Raw genomic sequence first — 1,966 nt, 5'->3', positions numbered from 1 at the left:
ATTTCAAGTGAATATTCTGTTTTGTCGCAATTAATTTAAGTATTTTTAATATTAGAAACATTACTTGGTAAAATTCAAATACAGCATTACTATTACCAATTATTACTTTGAAGTAAAATATATATATTTGTTTTAAAAATAAAACAACAAACTATTACTACTAAACTAAATTGTAATTACTTCAAAGACAAAAACATGTACAATATAAAAGTAGCAAGTAATTATTATCATTATAGGAATTATACAAGATTTACATACATTGTTGTAGAATATAAATATTTCTCTAACATATAATTCATTGCATGATCTTAAATATTACAACATATTATTTCAAATAGAATTAAGACCAACAATAGACAGATAAGATTTACATTCTGTAAAATAAAAGAAAAATTCATTTAAGAACATATGTGCACAAGAATTTCTAAACTTATATATAACAATTATTAATGGCAAAAAATGTGCTAGCAGTACAAAAAAATTTATTTTTAACCAAATACATTATTTCTTGAATTACATAGTACTATACCAATCATTCAATTTGATAACAATATTAGCTTTCCTCTTATTGTTTTATAACTTGTGAAATAGTCTATTATGTTTTTCTATATCAATTTTCTATATCATGTTTTTAATAATTACTTTAAAATCAAGTTGAAAATAAAATAATGTCTGTCTTATTTATAATCGAAAACGATCACCTGATAATTGAAAACTACCGACACCGTAGCCATGACCGAATACCAATTTACGATCAGTTCAACAACCTGTACTGTTGTTCTACGATTCTCACCTTCTTAATTCAGCTAGTTACAATGAAATAACAAGAATGAAGATTATGTATTACATAATATCACTTATATTTCCTGTTGTTCTTTAACATTCAAAAGAAATCCGCGTAAATAAAAGTGTTGAAAAATAAATGCAAGAGGGCCAATAGTACAACACAAAACAGTTTGAATAGCAAGCAGATTACTCAACGAATACGGGGTGACTCGAAAATTACGAAAGAAGCGTTCTTTTTTCACGTTATAAAATTGGAAGTGTATAAAACAGGAAAAAATAAAGAAAAAGATAGAGTTATAGCATCAAATTATCGAATTTGTCTTTATACAGACTAAAAGTTAATGACTGGTAGTGCTCGTGTTCATTCGTGTGGGGGAAAAAGGGTGTATACATATAAAACGTGTGACCACTTTACATTTTTAAACACAAACTCACCTAATTTGTATTTGTAGTCGCGTGTTTCTTGATTTGATGTTTGCTCATAATAAAAGGATAGTGTAGTTGTTGAAGGTCTATTGAAGTTTGCTGTTAAACGACAACGAAGCGCGAAATTCGCCTGTCAATATATCAAACCAATAACTGTACACGCGTGTTCAGTTCTGTGCTTAAGAATTTGAAGGGGAAGAGCAACCAACTCAAGAACGACAGTAAAAGAGAAACACCATACTTAATAGTATTTTTCTGGTATTTATAAAATCATATAAAGAGGTTAGAATACTAGACGTTGACTCAACAATTTTCTTACACTTACTAGGGATTTTAGCAATATCGTGTTGCCAGCAAGCAAGTTGAACAGGGGTTGAACAGCTGATGCTTCGTCGACACCGGCGAAATGTCAAAGTCTAGGCAAATTGTAAGTTACCTGCAGCTAAATGGTTAACCTTGTCTGATTGATTCATATAGCTTCTTTGATTAAAGTTAAACATCATTTTATTAAAAAAATAGGACATTTGTTTCTTAAATTGAGAAAATTTTACATTTTATACAGTGACATTAATGCAATTTATTAAAAGTTCCCAGGCATGAGTCCAATTAGGTCTTACTTTGTTTTTCCTTTATGATTTTTCAAAATCTATGATGTTAATGTTTTAAACAACGTAGTTATAATATTAAACACTAGATTTTATAAATGCCTTTATATTATAATATTAGTAATTGTTTTAATAAATAAATAATTTAT

At 27.8% G+C, this 1,966-nt stretch overlaps 2 protein-coding genes across 2 annotated transcripts in view; one reads left to right on the top strand and one right to left on the bottom strand.

Moving 5' to 3' along the window:
* LOC108574638 overlaps positions 1-1,429 on the bottom strand; it is a 14,218-nt gene extending 12,789 nt beyond the window's left edge. The window contains exon 1 of the mRNA XM_017937259.1: positions 1,222-1,429. The gene's annotated coding sequence lies outside the window, so the exon portion shown is untranslated. The remainder of the gene's footprint in view (positions 1-1,221) is intronic.
* The window catches only part of LOC108574635 (nuclear protein localization protein 4 homolog), an 11,407-nt gene continuing 10,837 nt past the window's right edge, over positions 1,397-1,966 (top strand). The window contains exons 1-2 of the mRNA XM_017937255.1: positions 1,397-1,470; positions 1,541-1,639. Coding sequence (XP_017792744.1) covers positions 1,619-1,639 — 21 coding nt within the window. The 5' untranslated portion in view covers positions 1,397-1,470; positions 1,541-1,618. The remainder of the gene's footprint in view (positions 1,471-1,540; positions 1,640-1,966) is intronic.

This window comes from Habropoda laboriosa, unplaced genomic scaffold, assembly GCF_001263275.1.
Source record: "Habropoda laboriosa isolate 0110345459 unplaced genomic scaffold, ASM126327v1 scaffold175, whole genome shotgun sequence".
NCBI lineage: Eukaryota > Metazoa > Arthropoda > Insecta > Hymenoptera > Apidae > Habropoda > Habropoda laboriosa.
This window is presented reverse-complemented; position numbering and strand designations above follow the sequence as displayed.